The sequence below is a fragment of the Acanthopagrus latus genome, chromosome 2 (assembly GCF_904848185.1).
Source record: "Acanthopagrus latus isolate v.2019 chromosome 2, fAcaLat1.1, whole genome shotgun sequence".
NCBI classification, from domain to species: Eukaryota; Metazoa; Chordata; class Actinopteri; order Spariformes; family Sparidae; genus Acanthopagrus; species Acanthopagrus latus.
Window position 1 is genome coordinate 27,864,040 of NC_051040.1, and position 16,540 is coordinate 27,880,579.

Genomic DNA, 16,540 nt, shown 5'->3' on the forward strand with positions numbered 1-16,540 from the left:
AACATCTTTCATTTTATTCAAATGTTAAAACAAGGACCCTAGTGTTCAAATAAAAAAAAAATAGCATTTACTTGGTATCCTTGAGTCTCTTCCCCCCGCCTTGTTGCGCTGAGCAGCATCTCATTCACGATGCTTTGTCTTCTGCTGTGATAAGACACATGTTCGGTCAGGCACCGTGTCAATCACCAGAGTGAGACTGTTTGCCAGGAGAACGCCAGCGTCTTCAAACGCTCCCCGGGGTGCCGTTTGTCACTCTGGCCGCAGGATGGCGCCACAGTACAGTACAGCTGCTCAGGCCGTGCGGCGCGCTGACGCTGCACCGGAGCTCACGGACAGACAGGTGTCGCGCTCTGCCCGCATCTCACCTCGCGTTCGTCTTCACGCTTCCTCTGGAGCATGAGGACAGGTCATGTATTTACTCTAACACACATCGGTGTTACCCCTCTGATGGCGTTTAGTGTTTGCTTTATTCATTCGACTTATTAATGTGTGTATTTAAACATAAAAAAAAGACAGAAAGCACATTTTAAGAAAAAAAAAAAGAAAATTAAATTACTTGAGATCTTTGGTTATATTGTGGTGAATCTCAAATGAACTTTCTAGTAAATATAATACAATAATATAAATAAATAAATAAATAAATAAATAAATAAATAAATAAATAAATAAATACATACATACATACATACATACATACATACATACATACATACATACATAAGATGTTACATCGTCAGGTTATCAGCTTGGAGTGCATGTGCACAAGTTTTTCGTGTGTCTCCTTTTGTCCCTCGTGTTTTTTGCACCCTGCTCGCCGGTGGGAGGGGGTGATGCTCCTGCTCCTGTCACACATGCTGTACAGCAACAATAATATTTGGAGAGTTACAAGTGGCTGCGGTCTGCAGCACAAACCGAGACGCATGACCAATGAGCTCTCTCTCTCTCTTGCGCACATACCCAGATCTCACTTGAAAGCGATCGTCGGTGTGTACGCGTGACTTTAAAAGCTCAGCAGCTCGGAGAAGTTGGTGACCAGAGCGGAGAAGGTGCAAGATGGGAATGAGGCTGGAGGAGGACGGTGCGGGTGCTTAGTTTTCCGAGGACGCACAGGCGGCGCATCGTGCCATTGCGCACAACTTCTCTACTGCCTGCAAACGCTCGGCAGCTGAATCACTGAGTGGACTTTTCAGAGCCGGAGCAGAGATGGCGATACTCATTAGTTCTTTGATTATCTTTACAAAATTCATGCTTTATTCCAAACTGACACACTGCATGGAGGTAGACTTCTGCGTACCTGTTCGCGTGGATCAGCAAAAGCAAGAAAAGCATGTGCACCGGCGTGCAGAGCACATGAATGAAAGACTGGTGGTTTTTAGACTAAGTGCGTTCAAGCAGGAGTTTTACCTCCACCTCACGCCGGACTCTAGTTTCCTCGCACCGGGCAGCTTGCCGCCTGAGAGCGGCTCCTCAGCATCCAACGGCTCCGCCACCGCTGACCTCAGGGACTGCTTCTACTCCGGGGATGTCAACGCGGATCCGGACTCCTTCGCTGCGCTCAGCCTGTGTAAAGGTCTCCACGGAGGCTTCTCCTTTAATGGCATGGAGTATTTTATCAGACAAAGCAGGACAGAAGACGCAGCAGCCGCGTCTGGATACGTTCAGTCTTCCGACAGCACGCATGTCATCCGCCGCCGGAGACGCGCTGCGCACTCGGGCGGCAACTTCACCAGCAGGTGTGGAGTCACACCTGACACCAACTTCAGCATTTCCCTGGAGAAATACAAGCACATGGGCGAGCTGGAGATCGACGGCTTGACTGAAACTGTGTTGAGGACCCTGGGGAGGTCCAAGAGGTTTGCGTCCATCCCCAGGTTTGTGGAGGTGCTGGTGGTGGCAGATGAATCTATGGCTAAATTTCACGGGGATGACCTGAAGCATTACCTCCTGACCCTCATGTCAGTAGCAGCCAGGCTTTACAAGCACCCCAGCATTCTCAACTCCATTAACATAGTGGTGGTGGGCTTCACGGTGATAAATGAAGCTGACAAGGGACCGAAGGTTTCCAGTAATGCAGCCCTGACTCTGCGCAACTTCTGCTCCTGGCAGAAGAAGTTGAATAAGCACAACGACAAGCACCCAGAATACTGGGACACTGCCGTCCTGTTCACCAAACAGGTAAGCAGGGCATGAGTGAGCCGCATCAGGTCCAGTTGTAATCCATCACACTGGTTGCACAAACAATAAAATGGAACTGGTAAAATGCACTGGTACAGTACTTGTGCACAAGTAGATCATGCGTCACTGGGCCCTTGGCCTTGTGCATGGACATGTACAAGCCCCCTGACCCTTCTTCAAATAAGCAAGACAAGCAGACATACAGAGTTATATATAATTACTCCTCTTTCAGTAAACCTCTCCAAATCACACGTTTGTCATCACTTCACAGTATCTTTGTGTTTGTTCCAATCTCTCCAGTTGTAGTCATTTTACCACTTTGTAGTCTTTTTTTTTTTTTTTCTTTTGTCCCTCCTCGTCTCTTTGTAGCTGCGCTGTGTGTCTTTGTTGATACTTTGCATCTTTGGGTTTGTTTCGTGTGCCCTCGTAATCATCGCTGTCACTCCACACAGAGGCCTGTGCCCCGTGCGCCCACTCGGTAATCCTGTGTGAACATGTGTGTTGGTCCAGCCTGTCAGCTGCACACTTCTGTAAGTCTCCTTCGTTTAGTTCAGTGAGTCAGTGGAAAAGAGCCTCTGAGACAGTTGTTTCCATGGAAGACCTCGCCTCCGTCTGCTTCTGCAGAACTGGGTCACTATCTGACACCTTCGTCACAATCAGAAAACTTTATAAGAATCCGACCAGAGTCCAGATTCCTTCTTCATTCATTCAAACCGATAACTGTACATCGGCAATATCGGGAGCAGTCAGCCTGATCACAGCTGTCAGATGATCCCATGTGGCCAGCAGAGCCGTTACCACGAACTAGTGAATCCTTTTCCACAGTCACTAACTTCCCTCTGTCTCTCCCTCTCTGATGTCTTGTCATTAGCGCCGGTCTGCTTTCCATTAGGTACTGTTTGGCTCGGGCTGGTCCATTTGAAACACAGCTTCTCTCCTTTACTGCATAGCAACATACAAAAACACTTCCAGATCTAAACAAGTGAGAAATCACCCCAGTGCCGGGAAAGATCTCTTATTTACACTGAGGGCCATCATATGTCAGGAGGTCCAGGTCCGGTCTTGTTGTCCTTGTAGGGCACAATATATGCAGCTGCTGAGGAGGAGGGAAAAATCTTGTAATAGGTTATAGAGAGCAAGCGGTGTGGTGTTCACATGGCTGGCAGAGGGTGCTTCTGGCATTGCTGTAAGACAAGGTTAACAAGTTCATCATCTACTATGTGTTCATACTTAGTTTGAACCCTACAAAAGCACAGGGAAGTCATGTTGTCATAATATTGCTGAGTCAGCCATTTCCAATAATAATGAATAGTCCCTGAGTGAGGTGCTAATGCCAGCATGCTAACATGCTCAACATGACATGTAAACATGTGATGCTGATGTTAAGCAGGTCAGACAATTACCATGTTTTTTAGCTCAACTTTGCATGTTAGCATGCTAACATTTGCTAAACCACAGTTGAGGTTGATGGGACATTATTTGGACAAATGAAAATGTTTACCCGATGGTGATGCTAGACTATGAGTTATGAAATCACCGCAGAACTCGAAACATTGTGACTTGGACTCAAGTTGATTCCAGTCACTTAGGATTTGACACAACCTGTGCTTGGACTCGACTTGCCCAAGAAAAAAAAAACTTGCGTCTCATGTCCAATTTATCCCAAACACCAGTGTCTGCACTAAATGTCATGGCAGTCCAACCAACAGTTGTCAGGACATTTAACCCAAAATTCAAACTATCAACCTCATGGTGGCACTAGAGGAAGGGTCAGGTGAGTTGAGCTCAACATTAGGAACTCTTTATATGAGTTTTCAGCATTTTGAAACGGAACCAGTGTTTCCCATGGTAACAGGACACAAATCCTCTTTTTTAGAGCGATTGGTGACATTGGTTCATTCAGTCATGATGATCTGGGTTAGCAAATTTATAAAGTGATAACACTACGTATTGCTTAGTCCACTTAGCTAACGCTTCTCAAGCCTTGACAGTGCCACTTGCACATCACTTTGCTAATAACACTGGTTCTGACGAGCGTTGGAACGAAGTATCACCCACAATCGTTTTTCCCCAGTAACCTCAACAGGAAACCTACAGGCAAGGATTGGAGTGAATTAATGGGAACTTTACGTCATTTGTGTTTATGCTCCGCTGCCAGCATGATTCAAAAGATAATCCTACAGACGTGATACGAAACTGACAAAGATGTTTATTTGACGTAAATATGTTTTTTTTTTTTCTGATCCTGCCAGTCAACCCCACAGAGATATGAAGAGACAGCTAGAAAGTTAGTGGTAAACATGTCACGGCTGTGGGTGGTTTTACTTTACCCTGGGCTGTGGGCCACAGGTGGGACTCATCTAGTCCTCCTGAACTCTCTTCTTACATCTCTAACTAAACAGCACGAGGAAATCTGTGGTGGCCCATCTCCCCTGACCCTCTGCTTCAAAATGTTTTAAGAACAGAGCAGTAATAAGCAAACCATAGTCCCATGTGCTTTGCATTAGCGCTCTTCACGGTCTGTTCGTTCTATAGCTCGCGGCAGAGCCACACAAAACATGTTTGGAACATGGCCGAAGTCTTATCAGATCTTTCAAGCTTCCCATGAGAATAAAGAGAAAGACCTCGCAGATAACACTCGTGTCTCTGTGTCACAGGATCTCTGCGGGGCTACAACCTGTGATACACTGGGGATGGCTGACGTTGGGACCATGTGCGACCCGAAGAGGAGCTGCTCTGTCATTGAAGACGACGGCCTGCCCTCGGCTTTCACAACTGCCCACGAACTCGGTGAGAAAGCTGTCTTGTTGTTTGTGAAAATTGGGAGCAACATGTTCATCGGCAGGGACTGAACACTTACATTATGCGTTCTAGATTCATTCTAAGGCATATATGGTCCTTGGAGTGAGTGTGTGTTCAGGGCAATAGCTGCATATAACCTGAGCTTAAAATATCAAAGGAATGCTGCAGGAAAGCTTTGACAGATGTATGCAAGCATAATCAGGGTGGAAACTGGCCTGGCCGGAGGGCTTTGCAACTTTCCTGATGATCTAGATGGCTGTGGTTTTCAGCCCGTGGTCCCAGAGCACTGCTTGGGGTTCAGTCCCAACAGCTCTTTCAGGGCATTCACCTGATGTTCTGTTAGCAAATCAGCCCCTCATTAGAGGGCTCAATCAAAACCAGCAGGTCTCTGGGCAGAGAGGGAGAATCATGTTCAACATTACAGCTGCACAACGCTGGCTGCTGCGAATGGCAAGTGAGATATAACAAACTGAAAAGTCAGAAGTTCAGTTGCCATGAATTATCTCACAATAACATTATACTACAATCCAGCTATGATGCAAGCTAGCAATTTGCATCTGTTTAAGATTTTAATCTAAGTGAATTAAGGCTAACAAGCATCATTAGCTGAACTCCTCTTACACATAAATTAAATCTCCTTACTGCTGCCTAAAATGACCTGTTTTGATCTATAGAAGGTAAAAATGGAAAAGGATCTGGAATTGAGAACTGCTTATCCTTCATTGAGTGGCATTACACTGCATATATTGCAGTTTGACACACTCTTAAATCTCTCTAGTTAATAAGGCTAATCCTAGCAACAAGACAAGTGGCAGTTGTTTTTTCTCACATTTGTAATAATCAGTCATGCCAGAGACCAGATGCAATACAAACTCATGCGCCCCAATAGAAGAACTGGTGTACACTGTGCTCATATATGTGAAGTAATCAATTCTCATGATTTAATGTGCTGAAACACAGTTTATGTTCTTTTTTTTCTATTGGAAAGTACCACACGTTCATATTTGGGGAATGAAATGATGTCCACGGGAAGCAGAATCCCCTGTTGGCCTGATTCAGAACCAGGATATATGCTACGCTGAATATTCCCATGCATGACTGCATTCCTGTCTGCTGTGACATCATGTTCGGATCAGTCCAAGTCGAGTTCTCTTTGCCTTATACATACATGCGCTGGTGTCTGGCAAAAAAAAGTTTCCCTTTGTGTTAGCATTTCCATATTTGTCTGTCATCGCCACGGAAACTTTGCCATATTACTAACTGCTTATCGTGCTTTAAATCGTGGGACACTGGAAACAGAATAACTTGACTCTAACAAAGACCTGACCCTCTGCCTTTCTTCCCGCCCGCCCCTCCATCCCTCAGGCCACGTCTTCAACATGCCCCACGACAATGTGAAAGCATGTGAGGAGGTATTTGGGAAACTAAAGGACAACCACATGATGTCTCCCACACTGATACAGATCGACAGGAGCAGGCCCTGGTCTGTGTGCAGCGCGGCCATCATTACTGAGTTCCTGGACAGAGGTCATGGTTAGTAAACACTTCCTGTCTGTGTCTCCGGACTTACGAATTACGTCCAGGCTTCAAGCCCTCAGCTGGTTCAAACCTAATTGGACCCACAAGAAGCAGACCAGGGCTATATTTTGTCATAGTTAAATTTGTCATTCCAATTTCAGCTTCAACTTAGAAGTCATAAAACCTTAACACACCATATGTTGCAGTATTATTACAATGCAAGGTTTTGGTTCAATGTATGGTTCATCCTGGAAGATGTAAGATGAAAAAAAAACATTATTTATTTAAATACACATTTTAAGTGTTTATTCTTGAGTGTCTTTCTTACAAATTGGGGTGACGGACTATAAAAGCCATAGTGTGGTGATATCTGAAGTCAACAAATAAAACAGTGAAAGCCAACAGCAGGAGGATAAAACCATATACCAGCAAAATATCCAAAAGGCTGATATCATAACAAGAAAGGAGGAGTTAAATCTGCGCTCATTTGTATTGTATATGCACCGTGGGTCAAGTCCCTGTGTGTAATGTGAAATGGATCACTCGTAGTAATGAAAAGACAGAAAATAATCACCTGACTCTGCAGTTTCCCTCGGCTCTCCAGTTCTGATAAACCCACCGTACACTACCTGTTCAGCAGCAAACAGACAGTCAGTGACCAGCTACTGAACATATTGGAGCATTCAGCAGCTAAAGAGAAAGCTTTTACTCTTGGCTGATGATGATGAAAACAGAAAGTGAGTGATACTTATAATTAACAGGTGGTCAAAAACATCATTTCAGGTAAATGCTAATGTTGCTGTGTGCAGCAGTTGCCATCTCACAGTAAACATGTTGAAAAAAAAGCCCATACCTGTATTTTGGTTCGTAGACAATTAAAATGTTGAAATGTGAAAAAATTCCAAAGCATTTAAATTCTGCTAAATGAACATAATCTGTTGCTCAGACTGTTTGTTACACAGAACTTGAAGCTGCACTAGAAATTGTTTGGAAAAGAAACTTTCAAGAAATACTTGGCAGGTGATTGGAAGAGAAAAATCTGAGGATCTATTATTTCCTTCTTGTGATTCATATATGCTGATATGCACTATCAACTTCTACATTCAATGTAACATTCACAAGTGTATTAATATATCATGCAGCTTTTTCTCCTCAGCAGCTCCTTTATGCCAAGTCTTTTTCTGTCTCTGTTTAAGTTCCAGTAAGTGACTGTAAGTGGATTCTGTGTAATAGACAGAATTAAACACCAATTTATTACCTCCCCCCGACCAGTCCACTTACCACAACAAGCAAATGGGACTTGACTAAGTTTAACGCTCTGAAGCTATCACCACTGTCTTTTCTGCGTGAGTCATTTGCTTAATCTAAACATGATCCGGCATCTGCACTGTCTCACAGAGCTACGTCTGCTGTTGTCCAGACTGAAGTCGAAGTGACAGAACAAACAGTACCAGCAGTTTTAATATCATGCATAATTCAATGTTCAAATAATATCCATCTTTGATGATACTGTGCAAACATGTTCTGCAAATACGACATTTTTCCTCTTGTCTTTTCAACATTTCTTTATGGCTGTAATGCATAGTTTACAAGCTGGTACATCCTTCTGTCATGATTTTACATGAACTTACCTGAGCACCCTTGCTATGCATAGAAGTTTTAACACTTGTATTTTGTGTTGCATATTTTGCATCATGTCTCCTGAACCCAACATGATAACACAGTAATGATGATGTCTACCCCGATGTTTGATGGTCAGGGATTACAATTATATGCAACATCATATCCGTCTCAGGTGAACACTTAATGCTGAATTCAGTGACATCATGAGAAGGAAATGACAGTATCTGAGAACCTGAGTGAGACTTCATATCATGTCAGCTGCATGCATGTTGTGTCTTATTCCTTTTATTCATTAACCCTGTTAACACACTGACTGTAAGGAGTAGAACAATATTCAATACATATGTGTGTGTGTATACATATGTATATTCAATTTTAATTTATTTCTGGCAGTTTCACAGAGAGCTATCTCTTTTTTTTGGGACCACCTTGGCTACATTCACACAGTTAACCATTCATGCCTGAAAGTGTCACCATACAACTACAGTCTGATCTGCCAGCCACTGTAGCAGTTGGGTTTAAGGGCATTGCTCAAGGGCACCCTGGTAGTGGTAATGGGGAAAGGGCAAGTGCTGTTGGATTCAGCTACCACTGCCCCAATATGACCCTAGCAACTTGCATGTGGAAGGTGTGTTGTTTAGATAAAAAATGAGGTAAGGTAAAACTGGAGACCGTCTTACAATGGTATCACACCTGCTGTGATGTGAATGGTGCAGTGGAGTGAGTTTGGTGAAACAAGTGAACTTTACCATGTTTAATGTTGTACACTCCTTGTTCTGGTGCAGGATGGTTGTTTGCGAAAAGGTTGAAAGGATTCTAAACTGACCCTGAATCAGCCCTCTTCCTTCTCAACAAGTATGTGATCAGGAATGTTGATTACTTCAGCTTTTTCAACAAAATTATTGTTATTGAGCAACCCAATCTGTTACTGCAGCTGTAAGCTTACAAGTAACAAATAGGAACAGTAAATTACGTACAATTTGTTTTACTATTATGATACAACACCATTGATTGGCGGAGTGTTGGGGTCGTACTAGGGGCGTTGTTGAGCCCCCAAAGATGTTATGGACCTCAATCAATGAGACACTGAGGGAGGAGATGCGTATTTAAAAACCCTGCTGTCATATCATCTGGATTATCTAGTTTCATTATTACAACGTACCTGAATTCACCATTTACTGTTAATCTAAACAATTAATGATGTAGGATATGATATCATTGTAATCCTTGTCCATAGGGTAGACATCACCTTTTCTGCAAGTGTTTATTCAGGAGATATGATGCAAAATACATAATCCACTTATGGCAGAAAATAAAATGGCCGCCACATTGTGGTGTTGTTTTTGCGATGGCTCCATCTCTGAAAATGTTCAGGGCCCCAAACTCTACGAGTGTACCATGTTTCATGCTTTTATGAAAAAGTGATATTGTGTATCTTCCGAACTACTATAGAAAAGAAAAGTGATCATCAACCTAAAGTGTGTTGTAAAACAGTTTGTCTGTAGAGAACGATATGCAAGACATGGCCAGAAATTTAGCAAGAAACACTGAAAAGATGAATTAATATTATCAACGGAGAATCAACAGATGTTCTGAGTTACAGAGATGTCTACTGAAGTTAGTATTCTAACCTGCTAGCTCGGCCAGTGCTGTTTACTAACACTGTTTTTTACCTCAAGACGCAGTAGTCCGTGGTTTCAGCTGGGAGATGTAAAAAACAGCCAATTCACTACTGAGTCTAAAAAGTCAACACAATACACTCACAAAATGTCAAGAAAGTGACACCTATTTTCCTTGCTAAACAGAAAAATACAACCATGGACCATCTGAATCCCATTCTCTCATTTACTGAACTAAGAAAAGTTTACAGTGATAGCTGGGGTCATATGTCGGGTGATATGAGGTACTTATACCTAGTCACTGTGGTACCTGACCAAGACCATCAACTCTCCCCCTGTTTGGAGAAGCAGCACGTAACACCATCAGGCACTTTACATTGCCGTCACAGCCGCTGAAAGGCCGACCCAACCAACTGATCAGTGATACAGTGCACAGCTGGCACAGCTGTCTTGTGTGTAGGAATACGGATGATGTATGGTTCAGAGAATGTAGTGCCAAAGGAAAGGGCAGTGTGATGGCAACATAAGCGCCAAACATTTTCAAACTATAGCATAGACTTAAACAGATGTCTATTTTTTCGGTGTGCCTTCTGTTAGTTGGCTAGAATATATCTTGCTGTCAGTACTGTTTAGCAGTACAATGATCTGCTTCCCTGTTGCCGCAACATGCTGCTTCTCCACACAGGGGGTAAGTCTGTCTGTCTTTAAATTGACCTCAGTGTAACTCTGTCTAGTCACAGTCTAGTGTGCAGCATTGTTTTGTAAAGGTGGCTGAGCCCAGTTTAGCAGAGCCCCGATGGCTGCCGTTGTTCCCCCTGAGTTTCGATGTTCTGACTGGTATCTGGTCATTACATCCAAAGAAAGCGGCAGCAAACAGTGGGTCTGCAGTTGTTAGCAATTATTACGTCTTTATAGTTTTGGAGAAACCTTTGAATTCTGTCCATTTCTTACAAATGACACCTTTCAAAGCTGTATTATAATTTTTTGGGCGACTTTTTTTTCCAAAGCAACAAGTTGCATATAAAACACTGACATGTTACAAACCTTATTAAGTTGAGAGGATGTTAAATGTGTTAGTTATCTATACATCCAGCAGACATACAACAATAGTTTTTCATTTATAGTTGTGTTCTGTCTGCCTAATACAGATTAGTTCAACCTTCAGCTTTACTAAGGATAAGGTTTTGTTCTCCACCCACTCCTGAGGCAATTATTTTGGTCTTTAGCTTCTACATGTTCACCAGGTAGTTACCAGTGTTGTCTATCTGCTGTTTGGTACTGGGCAGGTAGCATAACGTGGTCTTATATGCATTTGCCCTGGTACAGCTGCCTGCTGCTGCTGTAAATGAGGTTGATGAATGTCATGAAACCAAATAAGGAGCTGAAAGATGCCAAAACGCTCCTGTTTGGATTGATGGCTTCGTCAAACAACACCCTCCATTGCAAAGTTTAAATCCAAAAATATAAATACATGCAGCTTGATGTTTTCAGTGTACAAAAGGCTGATCAGCTGCTGAAGACAACAGAAAACTAGTCAAATGAAAGAATATCTGAACACTTGCATGCCTCTAGTCATATAGTCACCTTGATTATAATATCCATATGAGTGAATGCGGCATCAGTCTGACTGTCTGCGGTGCTGTTGGTGTATTTCTGTAGGAGACTGTCTGCTGGACCAGCCTCAAAGGCAGCTGTCTCTCTCAGACAGCCTGCCTGGTTCAAGCTACAGTCTTCATCGCCAGTGTGAGCTCGCCTTTGGCCCCAGCTCCAAGCCCTGCCCATACATGCAGCCCTGCTCCAAGCTGTGGTGCACCGGGAAGGCCCGTGGCCAACCGGTCTGCCAAACTCGACACTTCCCTTGGGCGGACGGTACCAGCTGCAGCAATGGCAAGGTTTGCTACCGAGGAGCCTGCATTGAAAAGAACAGCACCATGGACATCAAGGTGAGAGAAAGAAAGCACTGTCATGTCCTGCCTTTTTTTGTGTGTATTTTTAATACAAATTGATATACCAATGCCCGTTTTTCATTTGTCCCAGGTGGATGGGCGGTGGGGGAAGTGGGGTGCTTATGGAGACTGTTCCCGAAGTTGTGGTGGAGGAGTTCAGCTGGCCAAGAGAGAGTGCGACAACCCTGTCCCTGAGAATGGAGGCAAATACTGCTACGGCCTTCGTATCAAATATCGCTCCTGTAACCTCAACCCTTGTCCTGAAACAGGTACACACTGTTTGAGAACGTTCACCCAGGAAGACAAATGTTAAAAGCTGTCAAGGACCATTCCCTGAACCTTTCTCCCAACTTTTGCAATTGCCCAGCAGTACTTTAGCACCCACAGTAGGCAGAGAAAACACAGCCTTTAAGCTTTGGCTGCATCAGCACATTGAAGAAGCGCACACAGAGTTGTAGTAAGAGCAATATTTGATTCATGTATGTATTGAGTATGGAGGGTAGTTTCTTAATCATATGCCCATATCACATCAGCTGCCTCCTTGGATATGAAGGATAGGGGCACTACTCTGAGCTCTCTCCAGAGTCCAGCCACCCAAAAATCCATTTTGCCACTTATATCTGTGATCTAATTCTTTTGGTCTACCTGAAATCAATGTCCCCTTATTTAAAAGAATACCATTATCATTGTAAATGAAAATGAAAAGAACAGAGAGCCGATGGGTCTAGCTACAAAGACAAAGAGTGCCGAGACTTACTGAGCGGTCAATTACGAGCTCGCCAGTGTTGGAGCGCAGTAGTTGCCAATCTATTCTAAGGGCTGCTTTTTCATCCCCAGGTAAGAGTTTCCGTGAGGAGCAGTGTGAGGCATTCAATGGCTTAAACCTAAACACCAACAGACTGGGTTCCTCTGTCGTGTGGGTTCCCAAGTACTCGGGCATCTCTCCCAAAGACAAATGCAAGCTAATCTGCCGCGCCAATGGGACTGGATACTTCTATGTCCTCGCTCCAAAGGTATGTAACCTCATTTGCTGTGTGCACTCGACCATTCCTCACTGCAAACCTACCATCTGATTGTATCTGTTTAATCAACTGCTCACTTTCTCTTATAACTGAAAAAAAAGTCATTAGTTAGACACCACAAATTATATTTATGAGACAGCCCTGTGGGTACGCTGTGTTAATAAAGTTCCAATGAGTTCTGAAAAGTTTGGGCCAAATGACATATCGACTGCCTTCACATTACCAGCAAATGATAATTACCCAACCATCTGGAGGCTGATGTGAGCCTGATAATTGCTAGATGTGGTGCAGCCTGTTGACGGTGCGTAGAGCAATGCTGTCAGCTTTTATTATGCTGCTTGAGTAAAAACCAGCCACACTTAGTTCGGCCTGAAAAGCTAAGACATGACATTGGGAATTTTGTTAATCTTCTGAGCTAAATGGTTATCAACTATTAGAGTTGTTAATGCAGTCTGAATGTCATGACATTGAACACCCCATCATGAGTCAAAAGCTCATGGGAGGTTTAATTAAAACATTTAGGTAGGATTATTGAGCAGCTCTTTGCTCTCAATGGTTGTGAATTTATCCACAGTGCAAGATGTGACAGTCATTTCCATCAGCATTAGAGCAGTGAGAGTGGATGTGTTAGTGGCACTGGCAAGAGCAGCTTCAGGATAGATGGAGTGGTGAGGAAGTGAAACATGGAGGGAAAGTGTCACCTAACAGCTGTGGCCTGTCAGCAACTATTTATGCAACCAGCAAGGAAATAAGTGTGTAGCTGCAATCCAAGCCAACATCTCGTTTACACTAAAGGACACCGTACACTGGTGCTGCTTTTGTCTTTCTATTTATGGATCTCTTTGGTTCACGTTCGTTAACTCAGAAGGATGAATTATGCTTTTATCCTTTGTTCCTGCTGACGTATGATCCATCTAAAGATCGCATGATGTGATGTCTGAAACCCTGCAGGTCGTGGATGGGACGCCCTGCTCCCCTGACACCTCGGCTGTATGTGTTCAAGGAAAATGCATTAAGGCAGGCTGCGATGGCAAGCTGGACTCCAACAGGAAGTTTGACAAGTGCGGTGTGTGTGGTGGGGACAACCAGGGCTGCAAGAAGGTCTCTGGAATGTTCACCAAACCTATGTGAGTAGCACAAATATACCGCCCTACAATGTTACATCCAAAGCCAACTTGAATTCACAATGAGTTCCCAAAGTTGTATACCTAGTCTACACACAAAACCATTTAATATGACACTGTAAAGTGTTGAGAAGGTGTTTAATATCTCCCCCAAATGTGACAACTCTTCAAGACCCTCTTACATCATCAGTTGTCTTCGATGGTGTTTGTGCATTAGACGTTACATTCCGGTGTTATCACAACGCCATTTGACTTTCATCTAATGGAAGTAGAAAAGCATGGACACTCACAATTAATTGACTAATTCACACCATCAATCAACTAATCAAATAACAAAGTAGACTCCTTAATTACCTGGACGGATATAGGCTATCATCACACAGGCTAGAATCCAGAGCTCCTACCTTGCCAGTCTAAACTTTAACTAGTGAGTTAAATTTTGGGCATCCTATGCCATCAAAGGGGTGAAGGAAAGATTGAAATAGGTCAAAATGTATTACTGTCATACACAAATCATGAATAGCAATACGTTTGCTGTTTGAGTGAGAGACATTAGCAAACTATTGGCAACTCCTATATTGTTGTGATAAAGAAAAATACCAAAATACTAGCTAAGTTAAAACATGTACAAATAAATAAAATGGACTATGCATTTTCTCTCTCTACAACAAACAAATATATTAGATTGATATTCTCATTTGAGATTTGAGTATTTTCAATGCGAGCCATTATCATGCAGAATATCTTAGCTAACCTCTAACCAACAGCTACTCAGCACTGTTAATGTTCTTCATCTCCACACTTCCTTTTCAGTCATGGCTACAACTTTGTGGTGACACTGCCCATTGGAGCTTCCAATGTTGACGTTCGTCAGCGAGGCTATCGAGGAATGGTCAGCGATGAAAACTACTTGGCGGTGAAGAATCGCCACGGCAAGTACCTGCTGAACGGCAACTATGTGGTGTCCGCTGTGGAGCGCGACCTGCTGGTGAAGGGCAGCTTACTGCGCTATAGCGGCACCTCCACATCAGTGGAGATCCTTCAGGCCACCAGACCCTTGCAGGAGCCTCTGACTGTGGAGGTGCTCTCTGTGGGGAAGATGACTCCTCCCAGGGTGCGATACTCCTTCTACATCACCAAGGAGACCAAGGAGGAGAAGACGCTGCGGAAGGAGGAGAGAAGCCACACAGCGCACAACAGCGTCTTGGCGGACAGTAACAGGGTCGAAGCTAAGAAGCAGATGATGGGTAAGAGGCCAGTCAGTCACTGGGTGACTGTAAGCTGGGATTCATGCACAGTGACCTGTGGGAATGGACTGCAGAAGAGGCTGGTGCAGTGCCAGAGCATGGAGGGGCGTCCCGCAGTGGACTGTGACAATGCTGACAGGCCTGTAGCAGTGAGAGCATGTGGGGATCCATGTCCCATGTGGGATGTAGGGACTTGGTCTCACTGCTCCAAGTCCTGCGGAAGGGGCTTTAAAAGGCGGCCAGTGCGCTGCATGACTGAGAATGGTCTGAACCTACCCAGAGACCACTGCTCTGGAAGGAGGAAGCCTCAGGAACTGGACCTCTGCAACCTGAAGCCATGTTAGAGCAGAACAGACACAGACCAAGGACTCATTTTTGTCAGTCAAAGTGACAATTTGACAGGAAACTTAACCCAGATCAGTGTAATGATTCCATGGCTGTGTTGGGTGGAAAGATTTTCAAATGCAGCCTGGCTGTGTCTCAAGGACATCTGCTGCTCCGAAGGAGGTCTATGGAGATGGAGAAGGTCTCCCTCCATTATTTGAAAAGAGAGACATCCATTTAGAGAAGATAAAATAAGAGGAGCTGTCTTCTTGCTAACTGTCAAACCATCTGACTCGTGGTTAGTCTACCTCTACTATGAAAGATGACACAATGCCAGAGGAGAAAAGATGCAGACAGCGTTCACACACGTCTGCATACAAACATAGTTTGTTGGCATCGTTACATATAAAGCGTTGTGAGGTAAAACCTCAACACTCACACTGTGCAGTTGTCAACAGCAGATATCTCATCTGTGAACTGACATTTTTCTCCTTTCACTGAAGAATTCATCAAAATGTGAAACACAGTACTGTATCATTCATGCAGGTCCACACAGTTTCAACATATTTTTTGTTGTCATTTTTCTTGATTCAGTGTTGTTGGCTGTTGTGTGATGGTTATTACACTTCCATTCAGAGTCCGGTTATCTTGACTAATGTCTTTTCAAGCTTTATAACCTTCCCAAAATGAAAACCAGTCAACCTTCGCACTTGATACAATCTTTAAGATTTCAATTCATATCACAGGGTTCCTCAGTTTTACTTACTGACCAAAAATTAAAAAAAATAAAAATAAAAAAAAATTGCAAACGAAATTTTGATAGAGCTAAAATGTTAGCACATTCTATTTAGCAGATCTGTGTCCGTTCTGTGTAAACCAAACCGACCGATGCTCAGCTATTTGTTCAATGTTGCCAAAGAGTTACAACCATCGTGAAAGCCTTAGTTCTGTGAGATGCGCCTCGCTGCTAGAAACTCTAAAGAAGCATGGCTGGCTCAAAGTAGCTTCACTTTACATTTCTGTCATCAGCTTAGAGTTCATCTGAAATGTAATGGTATTGTTTTGTCTTCTGCACACATATCTCTGAAAATCACTTGCCTTGTGTTCTCCTTTGAGAACAAATCAGAAACCAAATGGGAG

The 16,540-nt window shown here is 43.5% G+C and overlaps 1 protein-coding gene across 1 annotated transcript; it reads left to right on the forward strand.

Moving 5' to 3' along the window:
- Nucleotides 1–1,045: 1,045 nt before the first annotated feature.
- On the forward strand, nt 1,046–16,186 carry LOC119006428 (A disintegrin and metalloproteinase with thrombospondin motifs 15). Its single transcript, XM_037075141.1, has 8 exons — nt 1,046–2,175; nt 4,833–4,965; nt 6,343–6,510; nt 11,397–11,680; nt 11,775–11,952; nt 12,521–12,696; nt 13,657–13,832; nt 14,643–16,186. Exons 1-8 carry the CDS (start codon nt 1,204–1,206, stop codon nt 15,418–15,420), a joined length of 2,865 nt encoding a protein of 954 aa, XP_036931036.1. The 5' UTR covers nt 1,046–1,203; the 3' UTR covers nt 15,421–16,186.
- Nucleotides 16,187–16,540: the final 354 nt, after the last annotated feature.

What these genes read in the sequence shown, in the direction of transcription:
- LOC119006428 (XM_037075141.1), top strand. Translation starts at nt 1,204, where the DNA reads ATGGCGATACTCATTAGTTCTTTGATTATCTTTACAAAATTCATGCTT. An exon ending in GTTCCTGGACAGAGGTCATG is followed by an intron (nt 6,511 to 11,396) that starts GTTAGTAAACAC and finishes GTATTTCTGTAG; the next exon opens with GAGACTGTCTGCTGGACCAG. An exon ending in CAACCCTTGTCCTGAAACAG is followed by an intron (nt 11,953 to 12,520) that starts GTACACACTGTT and finishes TTTCATCCCCAG; the next exon opens with GTAAGAGTTTCCGTGAGGAG.